The following is a 24,155-nucleotide window of genomic DNA, read 5'->3' on the forward strand; positions in this document are numbered from 1 at the left end:
AACTAAAGATAATGCCCTAGGAGTTTGGAAGAAGAACTTGATACTGGCTTCATTCCTGCTTGCAGGACTGAGAAGCACTTGCAATGGGCAAGAAAACAGAATGGCATAAGGAGTATGATCGAACTGAAGTGTGGGGGACACTGGGCTAATTTATGGCAAACAGCTGGATGTGACTAAAAGTCATTGCTGTGTGTGAGCGTGAACACAGATTCAGCTAGACAGATGTGCCAACTCTCTTTCTGTGCATGTGCCACCTGTGGAGAAGGCATGGGTGTGCTGGTCATTCTGCTGCTGTCTCTGTGCTTTCTTACACATAGGTACTCCCTGCACAGCTGGTGTAATGGGAAAGGTGAGTGGCATGCAAGTACTGCCAGAGGGTTGGTCTGATAGATCAGGGTCACTGGCCAGGCTGCACGCTCCAGCAGCAGTGGGAATGTGTGGTAGAATAGAATAGAATAGACTAGACTAGACTAGACTAGACTAGACTAGACTAGACTAGACTAGACTAGAATAGAATAGAATAGAATAGAATAGAATAGAATAGAATAGAATAGAATTAACCAGGTTGGAAAAGACCTTCAAGATCATCACATCCAACCTATCATCCAACACCACCTAGTTAACTAAACCATGCAACCAAGCATCCCATCCAGTCTCCTCCTGAACACCTCCAATGATGGTGACTCCACCACCTCCCTGGGCAGCCCATTCTAATCGGCAATCACTCTCTCTATGAAGAATTTCTTCCTAATATCCAGTCTAAACCTCCCCTGGTGCAGCTTGAGACTGTGTCCTCTTGTTCTGGTGCTGGTTGCCTGGAGGAAGAGACCAGCCCCTGCCTGTCTACAACCTCCCTTCAGGTAGTTGTAGAGAGCAATCAGGTCTCCCCTGAGCCTCCTCCAGGTTAAGCAACCCCAGCTCCGTCAGTCTCTCCTCACAGGGCTGTGTTCCAACCCCCTCACCAACTTTGTTGCCCTTCTCTGGACATGTTCCAGCAACTCAATATCTTTCCTAAACTGAGGGGCCCAGAACTGGACCCAGTACTCAAGGTGTGGCCTAACCAGTGCAGTGTACATGGGCAGAATGACCTCCCTGCTCCTGCTGACCGCATCTGTTACTAGCACCCGGTTTTGCTCCATGGACACTCTGTGATGCAATCTTTTCCACCTCTCTTAGATATCTTAGCTACAAAAATTGTTTTGTTGGTGATTTTTTTTTCCAATGGAAAAACTGTGTAGGCTTCTTGCTAGTATGCAGCTGTATAGTGTAGGGTAGAACAGAGTGGAGGAGTGTGATTCAGTCTCTCCTGTCATTTAGTTTGCATGCTGGCTCCTCACAGAACACCACAGATTGTGCTTTCTGAGTTGAGAGTTGCCCATTCTGAAATTGATAAGAGCCTGCTCTAATGTTTTCACTATTCTGATGTAGTCTTCTAACCTGTTATTCTCGACAAACTAGATTGTTGTTTTGCTTAACTCTTGCCAGCATCTAATAAACCGATGGCATAGAGCTTTTCTTTTTAGTGTGGCTTGGGAGTGTTTGGCTGGTTTCGACTGGTGTCTAGTCTGCTGTGGGGAGGATGTCCACCAGATACTGATCTTCTAAGGTGCTTTGCAGCTGATTGCTCTCTGTGTTTATTAATGAGTGTGGCAAAAGCTGAGTGCTCTTTCCTCTATGTTAATGCCAAGATTGTTTTGCAGACAACATTGCTGTGATTTTTATGTTCACACACTCTTTACACACAGATGTGCAGGTGCCCTGCTCTGCTGCTGTTCGCTGGGTGAATTTCAAGCTGTGCCACCCATTTCAGCGTCGGGTCACAGCCGAGCTGCCGAACGGCTCAGTGGCTGTAGCACACGCGCCTCTCCAGCGCTGTAACGAGCAGTCGGTCTGGCCCAGGTGCTTCTTCCAGCTCTGCTTCTGCAGCCGCTGTGGCTCTCCAAGAGCGCATCGCCGTGCGACGAGCCGCGCCCCGCACACCCACCGTGTGACACTTCCCCACCGCCCTACCGGCAGCCAGCACCGCCGGGTTCCTCTGCCCCCCCGCCCCGCCGCCACCGCTCCCAGCGCTCAGTCCCGCCTCACGGGAGTCACCGCGGCCCCTCCGCTGGCCCTCCCTCGCCCCGGCAGGCCGGTTCGCGGCGGCACACACGGACACGCACACGGACACACGCCCTCGGGCTCACACTCGCCCACAGCCACCGCAGGGCGGCCCCCGGCACCGCCCCGCACAGCGGCGGGCGGGCAGGGACGGAGGGAGGGAGCGCGGCGGCGACGGCGGCGCGGACCCGCCCGGCCCAGCCCGGCCCAGCGCCGCCGCCCCCCCCGCATCGGCCGCCGCGGCGCGGAGGGCGCAGGGCGGTGCGGGCCGTGCGCTGCCGCCGCTGGAGCTCCGCGGGGTCCCCGCTGGCCTGAGCCATGTCTGCCAGAGGTGGGTCCCTGACGCGCGGCGCCGGGTCCGCGTCCCTGCCAGCTCCTTGGGCGCCGGCGGAGGAGCCGCGCTTGACCTTGCGCGCCTGGCCGTGCTGCAGTGCCCCGTTCGCTGCGCTTGGGCGGAGGTTGCGCGGGCGATTTCGGACCGGGGAAAAGTGAAGAGGTTACCCCGCGCCACTGCCCGTCGCCTGCCAATACCGTTTTGCAGCTCGGCCGGGAAAGGGGCTCCGGAGCGGGCTGCGGCGGGTCTCAGCGCCGCAGAGCATCCTTCGGGGCCGGGCATCCAGCCGCACCTGCCGGGCGAGGCGTGGGAACCCCACCTGGTCTCTTCCCGGTGCACGGGGGGCGGCGGGTTGGTGCGTTTTAAATGGTGATGGGAGTGTGTATGTGTGCGGAGAAGGGTTGGTAGTGGTGAGGGGGGTTAAGGTCTGAAGTCGGTGGCTATTTCTGCTTAGGCGATGTTAAGTGATTGGTGCTGGCGTGTCTGCTGAGCGCTGGCAAGGCATCTGGCTTGTCCTGTCGTTGTAAAGCAGGTGCTCCTCTTCGGGTGTGGTGGTAAATCCCATCGTCAGATCGTACCTCTGGTGAATATTTGTATCTGGCTGAAAATGAGCATTTTGAAGTTTTAGTTCAAATTTGCGTTTGCATTAATTATGGCCTAAACTTTGAATAGGCTTTGTCCTTTGCATGCGTTTGTGCACAGGCTCTGTCTGTGTGCTTGGAGATTCTGGGCTGGAGAAGAACAGACCAGCCTCATTGACTGCCGATCCCGGCTTCTTCCAAACTTCTCCTTACAATATGAAAAACTGATGCAGGTGTGGCCGAAGACTGATGCTTCTGGGGTTTTTTATTATAGTTACTACCAATTCAAGGACTGGGGGCATTAAGTTCAACATTTTCTGAACGTTGTCATGAGAGACCAGAGATACTTGTAAGCATTTCTCGAAGGCAGAAAACTATCTGCACAGGAACAAATAAAACCACTCCCAGTTTTCTCTGAACTGAAAAATTACTTTGTTAAAATTATGTATTGCAAATTAACAACCCCCTGAATGTAGAGATAGGTCTTATTTGTTTATCCTTTTATTTCTCTGCATATTAATGTATCAAATACTGCTCACCATGGACCATCTTTTTAATTTGCTTAGATTCATGTTGATGCCCAAATGAGCTTCCTGCTCTTGGAAGGAATCGTGTGACTGCTGAAAGGCTGTCAGCATTTTGTGGTTAGGACCATAGTCCTAAAGCATCACACCCATTTTAGATATAAATAATAAATGGTGTTAAAGCAGCATAAATCTTTGTGGCACAGTAGAATTCTTGCTTTAGGAAGAAATGGACTGTATTGGTCTCTGAAGAATCCATTTCTGGAGGAACACTGTATTAGCATCAGGGTTGTGCAAAGGCTGCATTAGTACTTGAGGGGAAAACCCAGCAAAGCTTTATAGCATGGATTAGACTTCTTGTCTTCCAAGGGGTGCCTTTGGATTTGAGGAAGCAACAGAAAAATTTTACCATTTCAGGTCTGCATATGACTCACCAGGACTTAACCATACAGAATGGGAAGCCAGGAAACATTTCCACTGGCCATACTCCCTTTCACCACCACCCCCCACCCCCATCCCCCAAATTGCTCTTTCTTTGCCTGCTTGATTCTGCTGGAGAGCTGCCTGGAGAAGAAGGGTGAACTTGTTCTCAGCCTCTCCCATGCCATCTAATTCTTTCAGAATAATTGGTTGGAGAGAGAGAGAGTCCATAGGACATTAGTGATGTAGTGAATCATATTCATAGAAGACATTAAGATACTAATTTCTATCAATATCAGCTTTTCAATTTTAACAAATGGACTCAGTGGGGAAAAAAATTGCCTGTGAGTTACTCAGTTACTAGTTGGTACTGGCCAAACGCTCTTTGTGGCTGAAGGAGTGTAGACCAATGTTATTAACTGTAAGCAGCACTGCTGTTAAAATGTTACATATCAATGTAACTTTTACATATTGTGTGACATGCTGAATCTTAATGAGGCTGCTCATGAGAATAAGCTTGAGTAAGAAGGGAGAGTTTAAGGGATTAGGGCTTTGTTCAAATATCAGATAGGGATCCTTTCCTTCATGAAGGTAGGTTACCTAATGCATAGGGAGTCTCGTTAAAACCACCATATCAAGATCTGCATGCTCAGCAAATATTGATAATGTTTTGTGTTATGTTAGCTGTCCAAAAGGTGATCATTATTATTATCCTGAATGCATCAGCACTTGGAGCTGGGAGGTGTTCAGGAGGAGACTTGATGGGGTACTTGGTGCCGTGGGTTAGCTGTTTGGGTGGGTTGGATTGGTTGATGGGTTGGACGCGATGATCTTGAAGGTCTCTTCCAACCTGGTTTGGTTTATTCTAAATAAAGGTTTATTCTAAAAATATACAAAGCACAACAGGAATGGCAAAGGAGTTAAACACTCATCTGTGCCATTTTTATTACTAAACTGCAGAAGATATTCAAAGGATGGTAAAAACCATCACAATATTATCATTATTCAATCTCTGTGGGTCCCTATTCATCTTTTTTGCTCCAGGAGGCAGCACGGTCTAGTGAACTGACTGCAAGAGATGACAGAAGAAACTCCTGGAATCCAGCAGTACCTCTGTACTTTCTGAGTGCTCCTTTTGGCTCATCTGTTCTAGTTCCCTGTTGTTATTTAACCAAAACTACCCATGTAGTCACTGATGTTATGACAGACTGTAAGTCAATATATGAGGTACAACTAAAGCCACAAATTCATGTAATGTTGCCTTAAATGGAAATCTGGATGAAGAGTTTCGTGTTTCCCTGCTACTTGTACAGTGGAAGTAACGGTAGCTAACTTTTTGAGAGGGCTTGCACTGAGGTCTAATGGCTCATCTGTGCTTTCAGGCAAATTTCTGAATTTTTCATGTGTTGGTTTTTTCCACCCTTCATGCACTGGGTTGTGGCAGCCCTTCTCACCTGTCCTGCAGCTCTTGCTGCTACGAGTTCTCTAACCTTCTGCTGATGCTTTCCTCATAGCACAGCTCTAGCAGATGTTTTGACCAAATGCCAGATGCAGCAGCACAGATGAGTATTCCCAGAAGCTGGAACAAATTATAATTCCTGAAATCTAGTGATTGAACTGGGAGCTGAGATGAACTCTGAAAATCCCTTTTCATTTCCCCATCAAGTTGGAGTCCTTCCCAGGGCACTCTCACGACCTGTTCTGCAGCCTGTTGACGTCACTCAGGCTTTATAATTTTGCAGTTTGCAAAAGCCTTCATATTCTCCTTTGAGCCATTGTTAAGTAGTTGTTATTAGGACTCATACATGACTGAATTTGGGTGTTGGAATAGCCTTATAGATTGTTGCTTACCTAAGGGCTTGTTTGCAGAGAGCTGTAAATTCTCTGGATGAAAGACGTTTTTCTAAAGCCAAGTATAACCGTGACCTACTTGTGCATGTTATCTCAGGCTGCTTAAAAACTGTCAAAACTACTTGTTATCATGAAGGTCTAAGTTAATGGGAAAAAAAAAATGGCTATTTTTAACTGTTATAATCTTCAGTTCTGCTAGAGCAAACAGTCACAAACGGTAGTGTTTGGTGTGGTGGAATACAAAGATCTTTACTACATTGCATTGGAAAGAATTAGTATGAACTGTATTTAGTCCAGCAGGCAACTTCTTGAGGAATATGAAGGCATGTAAAGTGGGAGGTTTATCAGTAGTGGTATCTTTTTTGTGTGTGTGTGGTGTGCCACAACAAAAATCACTGAATTTTGACAGAAACCAGTGTTAAAGAAATATTATTGCTGTCTAATATTAACAGGTTGTACTGCACCACTCTGATGCTGCAAGTGTGGGTGTTGTAGAGGGGGTAATTACATTTTCTAGCCTACTCCTTAGTCAAAGTAGTAGGGTTGTTTAGCTTAAGAATTTATTTTGTACTACAATCCTGTTTGACTTTCTACCACATGTAGATCAAACACTTCTCATTTCAGACAAATAAATCACTCTTAATGTTGGGATGAGGGAGATTTTGTCCTCATTTTACAGATGAGACAAGAACTGAAACGATCTCTTTCTTTTCTGTGAGTCTCAGAGCCAAATCAGAGCAGGGGAATTTATTCCTCTGGGCCTCTTCTGAGGCTCCTTGTTTGTTCTCACACAAGCCAGTAACAGATTTCTGAGAGAAGGTGATAAACTTCAGCTCATTTGTGTTTTGCTCTGGTAACAGTTCTTTCTTCATCCACACTGTGCACACTGCTTGATTGATCCATCTCACAGTTATGGACTTCTGTGTGAGGAAATCACAGATATTTCTATGAAATACATACTAAGTATTGAGCTCCTGCATAGTCCACCAGTAACCTTTATTTATCTTTGCCAAATCTTCTAGTCCTCCTCAAATAGCTGTAGGTATGGCTGCTGTTGCTGGCACTGGTGGTTTCAACTGAGGTCTATGCTGACTTTGGGAGCTGCTGGCGACATTTTATTATAGTCTGTGATTCTCACAGTATGGTTACATCTGAAGGAACCAGGCACTTAAGGGGTGGCAATATTGTCTGCCATATCCTTTTGGAAATATGGTGCTGCATTTTTCTAGGTGTCAGAGAGAGATTCCTTTCAGGCATGTAATAATCTGTTCTTGATGCCATTTGTGGCATGACTAGTGCATAGCTGTTGCCCAGTGCCCTCAGGCTGAGAGACCTGGAGGGTGGGGACAAATGTGAGCTGGCTGGACTTCCTTTAATTTTAGAATTGGAGAATTTTAGCATGTTTAAAATAGTTAATTATTGTAGCTTTAAACGCTGCTTGCAGTAGTCATCTCCACCATTTTCCTTGGTACAACGCTCTGCAGCCCAAAGGAGCATGCTCCTGGCAGGGTTCAGTGCTCTGCAGCATGACCTGAGAAGGAGCTGTGTGTGCAGTCATGCTGACACAGCTGTTTACCACTTTGAATACCTGTGCAGTGCAGAATTGGGAGCTGGCTCTGAAGGGTGTTTCTCTCCCCAGCTTTTGCCCTGAATTTCTTCTGTGCTGATTTCATACTTTTATTGAATCCTATCTGCACTTTCTGTTTATTTCTTCCAAATCCATGCAATGCCTTTTTTTTCCCCCCCTCCAGTCACTCATTTTAGGGCTTGAACCTCAATGTGGTGGCTTAAAAAGCTCAGAATCAGCACCTAGATTGTCATTGCAAGCTGTGCTTGTCTGTACATGAGAATCAGTAGCTGCAGCCAAATCTTTAGGCCTTTTGTTGTGATAGGGAAGAAGGGTATTTTACTGAGGTATTTGACTTATAACAGGAGTACCTCTTTTAAGCTGCTCCTTTTTAAGTTTTGCCTGTTTGTCTCATCTTTTTTTCCCTTCAACAAAGCTTATTCAGTGCTGTTTAACTTTTGTGATTAATGAAAATTAGTCCTGAACGCATGGAAAAAGTTGCATAGACTAATGGCAACAACAAGAGGAAACTGGGACAATGAGGTAGGATCTATTTTAGATGCATGGCTTTAAAAGGAATTGCACAGAAGGAAAATAAGCATCAGCTTATGGATGGAAAAGCCAGTAAAATTGCTTTTAGTGAAGAACAACACCAGAACCTCATGTGCTTTGCAGTCTCTGAAAACAATCTTTTGGGATTTTTTGGTTCTTTTAATGGGTTTGAATTGAATAGTTAGAATTATTTCATTCTAAATAATAATCTAAGTAATTGAAGATGAAACCCACACATTGGTTAGTTCATATGACTGCTGTTGTATTTCTTATAGTCTCCTTCTCTGGAGACTTTCGGAAACCTGCCTGGGTGCATTCCTCTGTGGACTACCCTAGGTGATTCTGCTTTTGGCAGGGGGTTGGACTGGTTGATCTCTGAAGGTCCCTTCCAACCTCTAACATTCTGTGATTCTGTGATTCTTAATTTTGCAGTGTACATGCAGAATCATGCATCATCATCAGCAGACTGGTCTGTAAGTTCCAAGACCACAAGTAGCCCCCAATTTTTTTTTAATCACACACTGTCTAGGCTACAGCGTGTAGCCTAAGCAGGCGGTGGCCTTTTCTAAAAGCCAAGGAAAACTCCAGGCATTATAGAGCAAGAGCAGAAACCTCCTCTGTGAGCTTCCCTTTTTACACAAATGCTCAGCCCTTATTGTGTCATGTTTTCAGAAAGGGCTTTGTTTTCAGAAAGGGCTTTGTTTTCAGGAATTCAAACCCAAAGAAGGGTCCCAGTCTTGTTAAGATGATAAAGTATTGCAGTCAGTATGTTTATGAGGCTGTAATGTGGGAAAATCCTTACCAGATTTGACCAGACAGGCTTCAGCAGGGTACACCTGTGATGGAAGAGTCTTATGTTCATCTTTTCCCATTCAGAAGCCAGTATTAGTGCTTTGGTGAGTCAGTTTGTTTCATGTAAACCATGAGCTGTGGCCACATCCACAAGGCAGCGCCCACTATTTACATGCACACATTGGACTTACACTTAACTCAGCATGGTGTTGACTGCATATAGCTTCAGTGAGAGCTGAATATGAGCTACCTGTCTGAGTACCTGCTCAGTTACTTGTTTGGATTTTGCAGCCTATGTTGGCTTCTGTGCTGTGGCAAACAGTTTGTTGAGGCCAGTTTCAACAAACTTGGTTGTGGCGAAGAGTATGGTGTGAATACATAGCCTTGGAGTTACTGCCCCATGGCTAGAGTGGATTGCATTCACTTCACCTTTGCTGAAACCTATTTATCCGAGCTCCACATTCCAAAGTGGAAGGAGACTTTGTTGTCATCATTGTAAAAAAGGCTGACCTGTAGAAGTGTGAAATAGGAATTATGGAGAAGACAGTGTGCTCAAAGGTGAGGCAAAAAGGGTTTATATTTTTTCCTGCAGGATATTTGCCATTTCAGTTTTCACAGTGGTGTAAGAAAATGGTCCAAGCCAGCCAGCAAACTCTGAGATTCTGACTCCTTGAAGCCTTTAGACCTCTGCTTAGCTCTGGAGCATGCTGAAAAGTGCAGTATGTGTTGCTGTTTGTTGATGAAGCCAAGAATATATTCGTGTTTTTACTGGATAGCACTTAGCAGTGATCCTTTTGGAGACAGGTCAGAACACTGAGTGACCTTATCACAGTGGACTTTACAAGAATGTGTTTCTAGAATGCCAGAGCAGGTCAGGTATTGTCATAGAGACGGACAGACACATTTTAATACAAAGGGCAAAGCTGAAACAGGTTTTGTAACTGTTTTTTTTGTTGTTTAGTACTTGTACCTGGAACCTCCAATTAATAATTTCTAATGTGCTCTCATTTTAACTCCCATTTCCTCCACTGTAAGTTTTGTATGAGTAAGGACTGTGGGATTTCACTCAGGGAAAGGATTCTGCTTTAATTACTGTCATTATAAAGCCGATTTTGTTTTTATCGCATCAGGCTTGCATGAGGCATCTTTGATCAACAGTCAGCAAAACTGCTGTTCAAATTACAGTTTCCTTTCAACTAGTGATGAAAGCTTTCAGTTTATTTTTGGTATTACAAAGTCTGGGAGACAACCAGGTTAGATAAGAGCTGAAACATAGTTAATGGTAAAGGAATATAGCTAAGAGAGTATAATATGGCCCTGAAAAAGATGTTCCAGCTCTAACTCCCTGTGGCCCTACACATGAAGAGAATGCAGAGCAGTTAATGCCAAAGTACTGGCTTTCTCTGGTGTCCTAGGTTGCCAGTTCTGTTAATCATAGACTCATAGAATCAATAAGGTTGGAAAAGACCTCAGAGATCATCAAGTCCAACCTATCACCCAACACCTCATAACTAACTAAACCCTGGCTTCAAGTGCCACATCCAAACCCTTTTTGAACACCTCCAGGGATGGTGACTCCACCACCTCCCTGGGCAGCACATTCCAGTGGCCAACAACTCCTCTGTGAAGAACTTTCTCCTCACTTCAGAATCTAAACCTCCCCTGGTGCAGCTTGAGACTGTGTCCTCTTGTTCTGGTGCTTGTTGCCTGGGAGAAGAGACCAACCCCCACCTGGCTACAACCTCCTTTCAGGTAGTTGTAGAAAGCAATAACGTCTCCCCTGAGCCTCTTCTTCTCCAGGCTAAAATCAACCCTCGTAGAAGAGTTTGCTTCAGTAAGGACAGTGCAGAGTGAATGAATTTCATAGAACTAGGGTGTAAGAGGTGGATCTAGGACTTGCCCTTTCACTGAAGATAGTAGTAAATACCTTGTTAGTGGAACAGGAATATAGCCAAGCATGTGGTCAATAAGCAATGTGGAATTCAATGGTTTTCTCAGGATGAAAACGAAAAGGCGAACACCCCCCACCCCTTTTTTTTTTTCCTTACATGAAAGCATACCAGAGTGAAGCATTTTAAAAATCAGGGGTATTTGCAAAAAGGAATCTTACCCATGCAGTAATAATTAATGCCTATTAATGAAAGCCGACAGAATGGAAGTATACCAATTTGTCTGCCAAGGAGTTTCTTTATTCCACTTGAAAGAGTGTGTGCATGTATGAACAGGCTGTGCCAAGGTGTGTGTGAATTCCTCTGTTCCACAGATGGAAATCTGCAGATGGCTTGAGTGGTTCATAATGAGCAGAGCTGTAAGAACCATTACCTTCCGCTGGAATTGTGCCTGATTTGTTTGGTTTGTTTTAATCTCGGCTTCACCTGTACTCGTGACTGTCCTCTGCATATGAATGTAGATGCACAAGACAGGATTTGAATGTTTCTATGGCCTTCTGCTGCTGTGGTATAATTTCCCCTTTTATTGTCCTAGAAAACCAATAAAACAATTAAATGATAATCAGACAATCCGCTCAAACTCTGTGGCATATGCAAATGGGAGCAAAACTTATTGCAAGAAGACAATGTTGTTATATAATAATGTGGTTATCCAAAACTGTTTATTCTGCTTCATGAGCTGGAGATAATCCCAAAATTATCCAGTCCAGACTTTGATCTAGGGGAGAATAATAAAACTTTGATCACTGTTGAATTGGCAGCTGTTATAAAAAGCCTGTGTGGCATTTCTCTCTTCGGAACACCAGTTTAAATCCAAAATAACTGAGAAATAGAAATTGGTGATTGCAGCTTAGGGATGCTTTCTGACTTGACCTGAAGTAATCCCTGTCCAAAAGTGCCTATAAATAGTTTTGGGTTTGTTTTTGTTTCCTATTCCTGCTGCCAGATGTTTTGATATTTGAGATGAATAACAAACATGTTTTGTGTACTTAGATGTGCAATGCATGTTTGGGCCCTGGTGATTCAGGGAAAGAAGCTCTGCTTAACTAATTATGTCCACACATAGTCTGAATAATTTACACCGTGGTTCTGATGTTATCTGGCTTTCTGGCTTTCTGAAAATGTCATTTATAAATTAAAAACTGTCAGTAGGCAATGTCTGAGACTGTTGTAGTTGACACAGTGATTTCTTTCCACGCTTGCTTGGTGCCATGGTTTAGTTGATTAGGTGGTGTTGGATGATAGGTTGGATGCGATGATCTTGAAGGTCTCTTCCAACCTGGTTAATTCTATTCTATTCTATTCTATTCTATTCTATTCTATTCTATTCTATTCTATTCTATTCTATTCTATTCTATTCCATTCCATTCCATTCCATTCCATTCCATTCCATTCCATTCCATTCCATTCCATTCCATTCCTCCATTCCATTCTTCTATTCTATTCTACTCTATTCTATTCTATTCTATTCTATTCTATTCTATTCTATTCTATTCCATTCCATTCCATTCCATTCCATTCCATTCCATTCCATTCCTCCATTCCATTCTTCCATTCTATTCTATTCTATTCTATTCTATTCTATTCTATTCTATTCTATTCTATTCTATTCTATTCCATTCCATTCCATTCCATTCCATTCCATTCCATTCCATTCCATTCCATTCTATAGTAATTATTCTCCTGCACATTTGTGATGTTCTTCCTTTAGAGCTGCTGCTGGACAGTGGCAAATTTTTCATACCAAATTTAATCTTATCAAATTTGAGTGAGAATATAAGCCAAAGAATGCTACCTGACCTTTTTTTTTTAATGATAAGATGGAATTTTTGAAACCTCCATAATTGTATCATAGAATCATAGGATCAATAAGGTTGGAAAAGACCTCAGAGATCACCAAGTCTAACCTATCACCAAACACCTCATGACTAACTAAACCATGGCTTCAAGTGCCACGTCCAATCCCTTTTTGAATACCTCCAGGAACAGTGACTCCACCACCCCCCTGGGCAGCACATTCCAGTGGCCAACAACTCTCTTTGTGAAGAACTTCTCATCACCTCAAGCCTAAACTTCCCCTGGTGCAGCTTGAGACTGTGTCCTCTGGTTCTGTTGGCCACCTGGCTACAACCTCCCTTCAGGTAGTTATAGAGAGCAATGAAGTCTCCCCTGAGCCTCCTCTTCTCCAGGCTAAACAATCCCAGCTCCCTCAGCCTCTCCTCATAGGGCTTGTGCTCAAGACCTCTCCCCAGCCTCATTGCCCTTCTCTGGACAAAATCTCATAGACTTGTAAAACTTCTACCCATAGTAAGTTCAGTAAGGCAAATGGCTGAAAATGTAAAGGGCAGTTGATTTTAGGATCTTTAATGTATTTTGTATATCTCAAAATAACCTGAGCTCAGTCCCCAGCTAATGCTGAGATTTTTTTAAAATCAATTTGGCTGGGATGTTGAGCAGTTCAGGTAACTTTTGGTGTAGTGTTTCCTTCAGCCAGGCTGGCCCTGCACTGTGCAGTCAGCCTCTTCTGTACAGTTCATGGTGGTGCAGAAATTCAGCAGAGCAAGAGTCAACCTTATTTTGCTGGTTTTTCACTCTGTGGCTCCCTGCTTGACGCAGATAACCTGCAGATCTAAAGTTTTCTTTAATAACACTGGCCTTGCATTTTAGGCAGTGAATCCCATTGAGTTAAAGCATGTTCAAACTTTAGGTTTGGGAGATTATGTGACTTTCTGCAAAAGCCATTTCCCTCTCTTTCCGTTGTCATCTGGTGACAGCTTTTGTGGCTACCGGAAGCTCTCATTTTTTCCTTTCTGCAAGGCACATGGGGCGAGCAGAGCAGTGCTCTGAGATGCACTTTGTTCTCTTGCCATTGTTGCCACTCTGTATTTATGAAAAGCAAAAAGGCTGTGTGCCTAAAGGGGGATTCAGAATCCTACCATCTTGCTATTTATGATGCTTAGGAGGTATTTTTAGTAAAGGTTGTTGGCGCTGCTGCCCAAAGGGGATGGCTGAGTGAGGGTAGGTCAGGAGGCAGCCAGATGAAACTAATGAAGACTGTAGTTGGAATTGCAGAGGAGGGGTAACCCCAGCAAAGATCTCTTTGGTGGTTGTGTGTGGGTATGGATGTGTGTGTATGGAGTTGATGTATAGAAAACAGCTAAAGAAGATGATAATCTCTTGAAGATTATAGTCAACTAAAGATTATAATCACCTATGCTCACTGCCACCATTTGAAAGAGGGGAGGAGATTAATTCATGCTATGTTCCACACAGTTCATCCTCCTGAAAGATTATCAGAGTATGGTGGAAAGTTTTTTATAGGATACCCAGTTTTCATAGCCAAACCCTCCCTCCCAACGTTCAGGTTCAGAAAGATCTGTATGTTACTAACACAGATTTTGACTCAGTTTTCTGGGGAAGCAAGGCTGAGATTGAGCCTTGTTCTACCCTTGTTGGGTTTGCTTCCTACACTTTCTCCTTGATTGTTAAATTTGCTTCCTACACTTTCTACCTTAGACTGAGAAGTCACGAGAGCAGTGGATGAAGGAGGCAGTGAGTAAGAGCTGGAGAGAGTGGAAAAGGAATAGAAGGGCATCTGGGAACATATTTAAGCAGAATGAGGAGAGAGAGTCATTCTTCAAGGTGGTATAGTGGCAGAGGTGATGCAGGCTAAAACTGGCCCTGAGTCTAAAAGAGGTTAAAAGAGATGGGAGTACAGAACATTTGGAGAATTGCGGGAGGGAGTTGTGAGTGCTCTGATATCAAAGAGTTGTTTGGTTTGGTTTCTCCTTATTTTCAGATGTCCCAAGTAACCTAGCAGTCAGGCTAGGGGAGGGCATGCTGAAGTAAATGCCAATTGCTGCAAATATTTTTGTGGTTTTCTGAAGGCAGTGGAGGAAAGTATTGGTTTGAAATCCCCTGAGGTAAAACTCTTATCTGCCTAAAACCTCTGAATGCTTCACAGACTGATCTAGGAGCTGGTGCTCTGCCAAATCCTATTTTTAAGCAATTAGATTTCTCTCCCAGCTTTACAAAAGTATGCTTCCCTTAGCAATATCACACAAGCCTAGGGCCTGGAAAGGGAGGGGAAAGCACATGTGCAAGCCTATGACTTTTGAGGGGAAAAATCTCCAATCAAGTTTGATGCTGTGTTTCCGTGTTTGCATAGCAGAGCTGATCTTCAGTGAGATTGAGCAGCTCCAGCCCTGGTGCCTTTCCATCCTGCTGGGTTACACAGCCCATGTTGCTGATTTTACAAAGGATCTGCTGTTTCCCTTGATACACAGTTAATTCTTTTTTACTTATGCTATTTTTGCATAGCAAGTTGAAGTTTCAAACAGAAATATTAAGAGCTTTCCCCATCAGGTGGGGAATTTAAAGAAACTAGAAATGGTCAGGCCAAGAGAAGTCCTGTGTTAACTTGCCAGGAATCAGCTCAGCTACAACATCCTTTTGATTTCTGACGGGTCTAAAGAGCACCACAGATGCAACCAGACCTGATCAAAAGTGTTTTCATGAATCATGGAACAGTTTGGATTGGAAGGGACCTCCAAAGGTCATCTAGTCCAACCTGCAGTCAGCAGGGATGTCCTCCACTAGATCAGGTTGCTCAGAGCCTTGTTGAGCCTCACTTTGAATATCTCCAGGGGTGGGGCCTCGACTACCTCCTGTTGCAGTGTTCCATCACCCTCATGGTGCAGAACTTGTTCCTAACATCCAATTTAAATCTAAATCTACTCTTCTCTAATTTAAAATCATTGCCACTCATCCTATTCCCTACATGCCTTAGTAAACAGGTCCTGTGCAGCCTTCTTGTAGGCCCCCTTCAGGTACTGGAAGGCTGCTCTTAGGTCTCCCTGGAGCCTTCTCTTCTCCAGACTGAACAACCCCAGCTCCCTCAGTCTGTCCTCATAGGAGAGGTGTTCCAGCACCCTGGCCAACCATTTTCATGGCCCTCCACTGGACTCACTCCATCAGGTGCATGTCTTTCCTATGTTAGGGCTCCAGGTGCTGCATACAGCACAGGTGAGGAGTGCACATAGTGTTTCCATGTGGAAAATACAGTTTATGCAAATGAAATTGAGAAGACAGAAAGAATAACTGGAAGAGAAAGTAAATTCCTGCTGCTGCCTAAACACTACTGATGTAGTTAACAGTTCCAAACTTAACAGCTTCAGTCACAGTGTATCTTTCTTCATGCTGACTGGAAAGCTGGGTTTATTTACTGTGTTCTTTTCAGCAGTAAATGTTATATCCAAAGTGTGGCCAGTGGACCACATAAGAGAGTGTCTGCGTTCTTCCCAAGTTCTAGGATACAAAAATGATGTTTTGACACCATCATGGGGGAGTGTTGGTCCATGTAAAATGTGTGCTAGTGTGCAGTTCTTAGTAAAGCATTCATTGATGCTTCTGCCCCACTCATCATGGAACAAAATAGTTCTTGATTACTATTAAACATCATTTTTCTGCCCCACCCTCCTTAATTTCTGTAATGCAAAATACCCCAGTAGGAAACCTTTAATTCATCTTTCCATTCTGTCCATCATTATTTACCATTAACATTTCTGGGCTCTGTCAGCGTGCTACCCTTAAATCCTTCTTCTTTGGAGTGCAAATGTTTAGCGTTGAATTCCTTTTGCACTAGGAGCTGCGAGTTAGATGCCTTTCTAAAATGCTTATTTTCCCATTTAATACATCATGAAAAAGGCAGCACTGTTGGCTACACTTGAGCACAGGATTCTGCAGTATCAGAGGGTGAGACAGAACAATTCAATCTTTCCGGAGTGCTTCAAAAAATAGTCACTCTGCCTTTTATTTCTGATCTATTTCTTGCCCATTGCTTGTTGTATGGGCAAAGAATGTATTGACAAAACATCTGGTTTTGATAGCAGAGCTCTGTGAAGACAAGTTACACTCTGTTGTGTGAATCTGGAATAACTGTGGAGGCTGGCAGAGTAATTGCAGATTTGTGTTAGTCAAAGAGAGTTGGATTTTTGGTAGTGATATGAAGTCGAAGAAGGCACTGAGCAGAGGAATGGTTATAGAGACAGTTCATCCTGACTTGAGGCAGGAGAAGGCAAATAGCTTTTTAAAGTCTCTCCCACAATTAGTATTTTGTAACTTCTGGGGTTCTCTGCTCTGGGACATATGAGTTGATTCAGCTGTGTTCATTCTGACTCTCTGTTTTGGAAACTTTCTTTGAAACAAGGGGGGTTTTGCATGTTCATTTGCATATGACAGCAGTGTAGAGCATCACAGAATGGTAGGGCTTGGAAAGGACTTCTGAAAATCACTGAGTCCACCCCCCCTGCCAGAGCACCTCAACAATATATTGTTATTTAGAAATGTATTGTGAAAAGCATGTGAAAAAAAATGTGTTAATGGTCTGTGCAGTATATACACAGCTACATGAAGCTGGATTGTCCCCATGTGAAAGTACAAAAGCAGGCATTGTGATCTTTGGGGAATTGTTCTTCCTGGCAGTTATAGGAATCACACAGAATCACAGGATGACCAAGGTTGGAAGAGACCTCAAAGATCATTGAGTCCAACCGGTCACCACAGACCTCATGTAGGTAAAGTCTGTATTTCATCTGCAGGCTGCTTTATCTCATCTAGGACACACTGGATAGCATGCTATCCTAGGAAGAAGGTGTGAAAATTACTTTTAGCTGCTTCTAGAGTGTTATGACTGATACCAGATGTAGCTTAGTGCAGGGAAGAGAAGTTGTTTAAAACTGAAATTGATCCTACTCTTCATTAGTTCAGTTCTGTATATTGATCAAATTTTGATATTGCTGTCCCTTACTCCCTCTCTCCCTTCTTCCACGTGGGCTAAACCTTGCTCTGAACTGAGTGGCTCTGTTGAGTCCTTCTGCCATGCTGACAGCTACATTGGAAAACAACTGGGAACAGGAGGAACTCTACAAATAGTATGTGCATGTGTATGGATAGATTTATTCAGTTACTTATGATCAGCTGCTGCTGATCATGATTAACCTCATTTCTACTAGGGCATAGTTTGCTTCCTAGTCACACCTTATCTCCTCTAAAGAAAGGTGTTCAAGAGGGGATTGGATGTGGCACTTGAAGCCATGGTTTAGTTAGTCATGAGATGTTGGGTGACAGGTTGGACTTGATGACCTCTGAGGTCTTTTCCAACCTTACTGATTCTATGATTCTATGATTCTAAGATTCTATGATTCTATGAAAGTGCATTATCTGGCTACAGTTGTTATTCAGTTATATAACCTGTTTAGGATACATTCTGTGCCAGCAGGGGCTTGGAGGTCTTGCCCCTAATCTACAGTGTAGTAGTTTTCTGTCTTGGAGGACATAAACACTGTCAGCAGGAAGAATAAAGCTGAAGAGGTTGTTCAGCAGCTAGGGGCAGAGCTTTACTGCACATTTTCATTACCGTTGCATCTTTTCATCACTTTTTACAAGGTAAGTACCTTGTGGAAGTGAGCTACAAAAGGGAAGGCAGCATGCTGTTTGTGTTTTCTGATGCTGAATTCATGCTCTCTTTGATTTCTTCTGTATCTTTTCTCTCTCTCTTTTTTTTCTCCTTCTAAGCAGAGATTTGGCAGTGGCTGGTTTTCAATTTATTTGACGTTTGGCCATCTGGAGCTGAGCAGAGCTTTAGTCACACACGTTAGCTGTGTTAAGTGGAGCAATGTAGGATCTAGGGGCCAGATTCAACTCTAAAGTAAGTGGAATTAGCAAAGTTACATCAGAACTGGACTGGGTGAGCTGTTTGCTATGCAGGTTGCTGAGAAATTTCATCTTGTTTTCTCAGCTCTGAGTGAGCTTGGTGTGAAGATGCTCGGGATGCTTGTACACTGCACTGGTTAGGCCACACCTCGAGTACTGTGTCCAGTTCTGGAATGAGTCCAGAGAAGAGCAACAAAGTTGGTGAGGGGTTTGGAACACAAGCCCTGTGAGGAAAGACTGAGGGAGCTGGGGTTGCTCAGCCTGGAGAAGAGGAGACTCAGGGGTGACCTTATTGCTCTCTACAACTACCTGAAGGGAGGTTGTAGACAGGCAGATGATGGTCTCTTCTCCCAGGCAGCCAGTACCAGAACAAGAGGACACAGTCTCAGGCTGCGCCAGGGGAGGTTCAGGTTGGATATTAGGAAGAAGTTCTATACAGAAAGAGTGATTGCCCATTGGAATGGGCTGCCCAGGGAGGTGGTGGAGTCGCTGCCATTGGAGGTGTTCAGGAGGAGACTTGATGGGGTGCTTGGTGCCATGGGTTAGCTGTTTGGGTGGGTTGGATTGGTTGATGGGTTGGACATGATGATCTTGAAGGTCTCTTCCAACCTGGTTTGGTTTATTCTAAATAAGTTGCTGGACAAATGAATGGAAGCCTGTCAAATAACTTTCAGTACTTTGTTTCTACCCAAGTTAAAGCAAATAATAAGTACTTCTCTCTTGGTAATACTCTGTAGAGTAGTTGGGATCTACTGATGGCCCAGAGGTGGTGCTTAAAGAGCACATACTTTTGGGTTGCATTAAGGGTTCATTCTCCCCAAGCCCTGCATCTCTCTACCCCAGCTTTTCTGGAAGGGATGGCTCCAAAAGCAGAAGATGGTGAGTACAGAATTATTAGGTGATAGAATGACTTACTTCTGATTTTTGTGTTAACTTTGTGTGCTGAGCACAAGGGATGATGCTGGTTTCAGTGGATGAGTTCCCTTACATAAGGATATTTCTATTTCCTTGAGAGTGAGGCAGTCAACAGTTTTCTGGCCAAAAGTCTATATTCCACAAACATTATTATTAGTGAGATTTCCATCTCCACAATTATGATGCCCAGCTTCTTTCTGGATCATATGAAGAGCCCATAACTGGTTTTGGTGCCTCGCATAGCAAGGCAATAATGGGCCTGTGTCTCCAATCTGCTAACTTTGGAGAGGCTTGTATTCTTCTTCCTTTTGTGTCATGAACCTGCATCCTTTCATCTCAGTTGTGTGTTCCAGTTATGTCTCCATGAGAGGAAGAATATTACTTTCATGGCAGTTTCCCTCTACTTGTAAGTTGGCCTTATGAGTGCTGTGTTAAGACAGAAAGAGGTTGTCGTGGTTTCTTTAAAGAAGATATTAAGGCTGTGCCTGGTGAAGAGAATGGAAATGGTGCCATGTACAGGAGCATGAACTGTATTGCTGCTTCTGAAGTCCAGGTATGCAGGAATCAAAGCCTTCTGTTTCTCCTGTCTACAGATCAGGAGTGTGACTGTAAATTGCCATATGACATATATAACATCTTTTATTGAAATAGCTTGAGAAACAGTGCAGAGAGAGACTCACAGTGGCTTGAGTTTTAGGATAGGACCTATATGTCTGGTGAATAGGCTGAGCTTAAATCCATGTCAGTGTGACTCAACTGTTGTTAGTTCTCAAGGTTCATAGGAGTTTGGGTATGGGTACTGCTGCTGGGGTTATGCTTTTGATGTGGTTTCAGGCAAAGCCCTGAGATTCATTTCAAAATTTCTCTATCCTTTTTGGTTGCATTCCTGCAAATTTCCACCCAGTATGCTGCTCAGCCTGCTACTGAGTTTTTCTCCATGTGTGGTGCAGCTGGGCAGAATGAAAGCCAGCAGGGTTATTAATGTATATAGCTTCAGATGTTATCTTTATTCTATCAACATGTAGTCTAGTTAACAGCTGGTGACTTCCGTTCCTCTTGGACTTCAGTTTCCCAGCTCACAAGCAGCTATGTTGGTCCTTTTCACAAAGCTTTAGGATTCTTGATTTTAATGGACAATACAATAGAGGAGTTTTGTTAAATCAATGCTCCCTCACTCAATGATCAAGCTCTTTAATAATTAAAATTATTGCCCAGAGTAGTTTTCCTCCTTTCCTGATGTTTAGAAGAGCAGTTCTAGACTTGACCCAACTGATTCTATTGTACAGATGAGCTGAGGGCTGAGCCTAACTACCTGCTGCCATACAGTGAGGTGAGGAGCTGCAGAGCAGCTTCCCCAGGTTGTAGAAGCTGATCTGCAAAATCACCTCACCTGTATTTACAGGCCCATGGCAGGGGGGTTGGAACTACATGATCCTTGTGGTCCTTTCCAACCCTGACTGATACTATGATACTATGATTTTCAGATTTGTTATGGGAGAAATGGTTAAGAAGAGCAAAGTGTGGGACATAGCCCACATACAAAATTACTCAATGAGAAAACATGTTTATACTTGGGCTAGTGAAATTCAATGTAAAGTATCTGATTAGCAGGCATTTACCAAGACTTAGGTGCATCAGAAGTCAGACTGGGTGACTGTAGATGCCTTAAAATCTGTGAGCTGTGGAATGAAAATAATTTGGAATGGAATGGAATGGAATGGAATGAATAGAACAGAATAGAATAGACCAGGTTGGAAGAGACCTTCAAGATCATCGTGTGCAACCTATCATCCAACAGCACCTAATCAACTAAACCATGCAACCAAGCACCCTATCAAGTCTCCTCCTGAACACAGCAGTCATGGAACACATTTTGATCATGACTTCTCATCATCATAGCCATCAGTTGTCACCTGTGAGTTGGTCTTTGCCCTTGAGTGCAAATTGTCATGCCAGTCCAGTGAAGCCTTTTGAGGATGTGGGACAAATGTCATGGCTGAAGGTCTTGTCTGGCCACACAGTCCAAGCTGAGACTGGAGTCTGTGGTGTGAAGTGTCCTGCATCACTAGATTTTTGGATTTTATTTCAGAGGCATTTGTTACTTGGCTTCATCCCCTGCCTAAATGAGTCTGAATAAGGAAGTATGCAGTTTAAAACAGTTGGGTCTTGCCACTGTTGTTAATTGTGTTTAACAAGATTCAGAGCACCAGAGTTAGGAAGTTTTGTGTCTTGTGTTACCATGGGTGTCAGTCAGAGCTGACCATAGTTCTGTGATACTCCAGTGCTAAATACAGGCCTACTCAAACGTTCCTCAATGCTGGAGCTTCTTTCCTACTCTGTGATGGAACATACCAGGTGTCAGTGGTTAGTATGATCTATGATGGCAGGTGCAGGTCAGGATACAGGAGAGGAGATATAAGATGAAGCCATTATATTTAAGGAGGCTAGAAAGCAGAGACAATAACGTGACCTGGTAATGCTGTGTTGTTCCTTCCCTGTCATCTAGTCCAGCATGCTAAGTGTGTCTCTCATTACCTAATCCAGAGTGGCGCTGTCTCATTTGTGCAGGAAGAACATTAGTGATACTTGGAATAGGCTTAGGTAGGATTTAAATGTCATGCAGATGTGGGCTAGTCCTTTGCAAGGGGTTGTAGTCAGCCTTCCCTGCAAACACATAGCTGTCCTTTTTGCTGCAGTGTAGATAGGTATGAAAATCAGCAGCTTTGAATTACAAATACAAGTTCTTTTAAGTCCACTTGGTAGCCCAGGGAGCATCACAGTATCTGAATGCACTGCCCTGAAAAGACATAACAGACATTTACCGCAGTGTTTTGTGATGCAAATCTATTTCTAGTTAGGTGTTATGTGAAAAAAAGAGAAAAAGAGAGAAGGTTGCTTTTGTATTTTCTTTGAGCAGGGTAAGTTGAAAGGCAAAATCAGGTTTTCCAATTTTACTGCTTCAGAGAAAATAAAATAAGAAAATCTCTATAAATGTGCTGTTGCTCTTACCCAACCAGTCATAAATTGGTATACCAGATGAGCAGCTCGGAGGAGAAGAAGTGCAGGATAGCATAGAACCAGAAGCTTGTATTGAGGCTACATTAGGAAGCAAAACAGAGCAGGTTTAAAGCTGTGTTTGGATGACCTTCAAATCCCATCTGCAGATTTCTTTTTAGCTTCAAGTTTCAAATGTCAGCTGCAAGTAGATCATTGCACTAGAAACACTTAGCAATAAAAGATCAAGGATGTCCTTTCTTTACATTTGTTTTAGAGGGGGGCTGTGCTGCCTCATTAGGAATTGGTGTCCTTAGGTAGGCTGATGTCTCTGATGCATTAATCGAGGATGAAAATGGGAATTTCTCCACTGAGTAAACCAGAAACATTAAAAATCCACTATGTTAACATGCTATAACATACTGCTTCAGTCTGCTGTTTGGGGGTTTATGCTGTGAAGCATGAATATCCATGGCTAAGAGCTATAAAGATTTAGAGTATGGAAGTTTAAGTACTAGGGTAACTAGTTGTGGTTAGTCAGTGTTGTGATCTCTTGCCTCCTTGAACTGCAGAATTTACCAACAAATCCAAAATGCAAGCTGAAGGGAGGAGTCTGCCCCTAACTCTCATTTTAGCTGTGACCCCCCTTTTGTGCTTCTGTTGCTTACATGAAAGAAATGGAGATAAAGGGGAAGCATAAGCAGGGCACCTTTGTTTTAGACGCTTTATGTCAGAGGTTTCTACTGAGTGATCCTCGAGTCCAGTGAAAACATACTGACTGAGCCTTAGCTGCCTCCAAGAGGCAATTGGCAGAACTGAAGGGTTGCTCAGAGAGCTAAGAAGCTGCCCTGAAGTGCTGTAAAAGCTTCAGGAGCTTTAATTGTTACCACTGATGTCATTCAAGCCTGATTCCCACTGGAACTTCCTCTTTTTTAATTGTGGTCCTGAGGACGATAACTTGGCAAACGCAGCTGCAGCATTGCTGTTGCATCAGTTAATTAATCACCCAGCCTGGATTGGAGAGAAGATGTCTATCTCCACTCTCATTAAAAACAGCTGTAGTGAAATGGAAAGTTTTTGATGATTGAATGTCCCTTTTCAGCTGTGTTACAGTGCTGTGTTGCAGTGTGCCCAGGTGGCCAAGAAGGCCAATGGCATCCTGGCCTGCATTAGAAATAGTGTGGCCAGCAGGAGCAGGGAAATCATTGTGCCCCTGTACTCTGCATTGGTTAGGCTGCACCTTGAGTCCTGTGTCCAGTTCTGGGTCCCTCAGTTTAAGAAGGACATCGAAACACTTGAATGTGTCCAGAGAAGGGCAACAAGGCTGGGGAGAGGCCTTGAGCACAAGCCCTATGAGGAGAGGCTGAGGGAGCTGGGATTGTTTAGCCTGGAGAGGAGGAGGCTCAGGGGTGACCTCAATGCTGCCTACAACTACCTGAAAGGTGGTTGTAGCCAGGAAGGGGTTGGTCTCTTCTCCCAGGCAGCCAGCACCAGAACAAGGGGACACAGTCTGAAGCTGTGCCAGGGTAAGTTTAGGCTTGAGGTGAGGAGAACGTTCTTCACCGAGAGAGTCATTAGTCATTGGAATGTGCTGCCCAGGAAGGTGGTGGAGTCACCATCCCTGGAGGTGTTCAAGAGGAGATTGGGCGTGGCACTTGGTGCCATGGTCTAGTCATGAGGTCTGTGTTGACAGGTTGGACTTGATGATCTTCTAGGTCTCTTCCAACCTTGGTGATACTGTGATACTGAGTGCTGCAGAATCCTAACCCCAGTGTGCAGTTCTCACGTGTTCTTGTTTTCAAAGGTGTGCTGGTGCTTTGTCCCAAAAAAGGAACATGAAACACATCAAAGTCTACCAAAGCA

General features: G+C 43.9%; 1 protein-coding gene across 1 annotated transcript in view; it reads left to right on the forward strand.

Moving 5' to 3' along the window:
* Positions 1-2,326: 2,326 nt before the first annotated feature.
* Positions 2,327-24,155, forward strand: part of ABLIM1 (actin binding LIM protein 1) — a 229,556-nt gene continuing 207,727 nt past the window's right edge. The window contains exon 1 of the mRNA XM_068139313.1: positions 2,327-2,431. Coding sequence (XP_067995414.1) covers positions 2,419-2,431 — 13 coding nt within the window. The 5' untranslated portion in view covers positions 2,327-2,418. The remainder of the gene's footprint in view (positions 2,432-24,155) is intronic.

This window comes from Melanerpes formicivorus, unplaced genomic scaffold (assembly GCF_026170545.1).
Source record: "Melanerpes formicivorus ecotype bairdi unplaced genomic scaffold, bMelFor1.0.p_v2 SCAF_6, whole genome shotgun sequence".
Classification (NCBI taxonomy): Eukaryota; Metazoa; Chordata; class Aves; order Piciformes; family Picidae; genus Melanerpes; species Melanerpes formicivorus.